This window comes from Alligator sinensis, unplaced genomic scaffold (genome assembly GCF_000455745.1).
Source record: "Alligator sinensis unplaced genomic scaffold, ASM45574v1 scaffold948_1, whole genome shotgun sequence".
Classification (NCBI taxonomy): domain Eukaryota; kingdom Metazoa; phylum Chordata; order Crocodylia; family Alligatoridae; genus Alligator; species Alligator sinensis.
Window position 1 is genome coordinate 235,072 of NW_005843093.1, and position 1,588 is coordinate 236,659.

The following is a 1,588-nucleotide window of genomic DNA, read 5'->3' on the forward strand; positions in this document are numbered from 1 at the left end:
GTCAGCAAGGTCATTCAGGTGTCCCTGGACTGTCCCCAGACTGCCCACAGGCCAATGCCCCAGGGACACAGCGGCTCTGACAGCCGTTCCCCACTTCTCTCCCTCCGCCCCCAGGGACTTTGCCTACGTGGCCCGGGACCAGCTGACCCAGATGCTGAAGTGCCACGTGTTTCGGTGCGAGGCCCCGGCCAAGAACATCGCCACCAGCCTGCACGAGATCTGCGCCAAGGTGACCCTCCCGGGACCCGCACTCCCGGGGGTCCCCACCCCACGTCCACCAGCCTGCACGAGGTCTGTGCCAGGCTGAGACCCTCCTGGGGAGACCTCCCTGCCCCATCATCTCAGCCTGCGGTGGGCTCGTGCCCCAGGGCTCTCCGGGAAGATGCCCGCGGGGTATGGGGCGGGTGGGAACGGATCCTGGTGAAGGGAGCAGGCTGACCCCCGTGCTCCCTGTGCCCCCAGATCATGGTGGAGCGGCGCAGTGCACGGGCACTGACAAACGGCCTGGCGCTGGATCACTCCAAGATGGTGGAGATCCCTTTCCAAGGTGGGGTGTCCCCAGCCCCCGGGGAGCGGAGGGGGTGGGCAGGGGAACGGGAAGGGAGGTCGGGGGCTGCCTTGTGGGCTCTGGAGTCAGCCAGGGGGGACAGGCTGTGGGGCCCAGAGTTGGCCAAAGGCCTTGAAGGTGGAGGTGCTGGCCATTGGGATGGTACAAGGGCAGTGGGATGGTCGATGGAGGTGCTAGCCAAAGGGCTGGATGCACCCTTGTGCACCCCAGCCCCCCCGTGCGGGTGCAGGCAGGGCCCCCGGCAGCTCCCTTCTTGCTCTGGTCCCTGCAGTGGAGTTTCCGGCGCCCAAGAGCGACCTGGTGCAGCGGTTCCAAGTCTGCTACCTGGGCAGCGTCCCCGTCACCAAGCCCGTGGGTACGGAGCGGCTGGGCAGAGGGGGTGGTGGGCGGGGGCGAGGACAGGAGCTGAGGCCTGACGGGAGCTGGTGCTGCAGGCATGGACGTGATCAACACGGCACTGGAATCGGCGCTGGCCAGCAGCAAGGAGCACTGGACGCCCGTGGTCGTCAGCGTGGCCCCTGCCACCCTCACCATCACCCACGAGCAGGTGAGCGCCGTGCCGGGCGGGTGGGGGTGTGCTTCTTGACCCCCATTACCCTAGGCCCAGCCTGGGGCTGGGATCCGCACCTGCTGCCTGCATGGCGCCCTAGCACCTGGCTCGGGGTCAGCCTAGACCCACAGCCCCATGCATGGGGCAGCGGTGGGGGTCCCTAGTGTGCGTGGGCACGACCTCCTGCCACTGCGGTCCCAGCAGACAGAAGCAGTGCCGGGGGCCGTGGTTGTGGGCAGGGGGTGGCGGGAGCGGGCCTCCCTGATGGCCGTGTCCTGGCAGACGGGGGCGGTGCTGGGGGGGTGGCAGGAGCAGGCCCCCCTGATGGCCGTGTCCCAGCAGACGGAGGCGGTGCTGTGCGAGTGCCGCGTGCGCTTCCTGTCCTTCATGGGCGTGGGGCGTGATGTGCGCTCCTTCGCCTTCATCATGGCCCGCGCCCCCGGCGACTTCCGCTGCCACTCGGTGGGGTG

General features: G+C 69.0%; 1 protein-coding gene across 1 annotated transcript in view; it reads left to right on the forward strand.

The window, feature by feature from the left end:
* The window catches only part of APBB1 (amyloid beta precursor protein binding family B member 1), a 5,604-nt gene that overhangs the window by 2,479 nt on the left and 1,537 nt on the right, over positions 1–1,588 (forward strand). Inside the window, exons 8-12 of the mRNA XM_025193723.1 lie at positions 6–229; positions 463–547; positions 840–923; positions 1,003–1,115; positions 1,461–1,585. Coding sequence (XP_025049508.1) covers positions 6–229; positions 463–547; positions 840–923; positions 1,003–1,115; positions 1,461–1,585 — 631 coding nt within the window. The remainder of the gene's footprint in view (positions 1–5; positions 230–462; positions 548–839; positions 924–1,002; positions 1,116–1,460; positions 1,586–1,588) is intronic.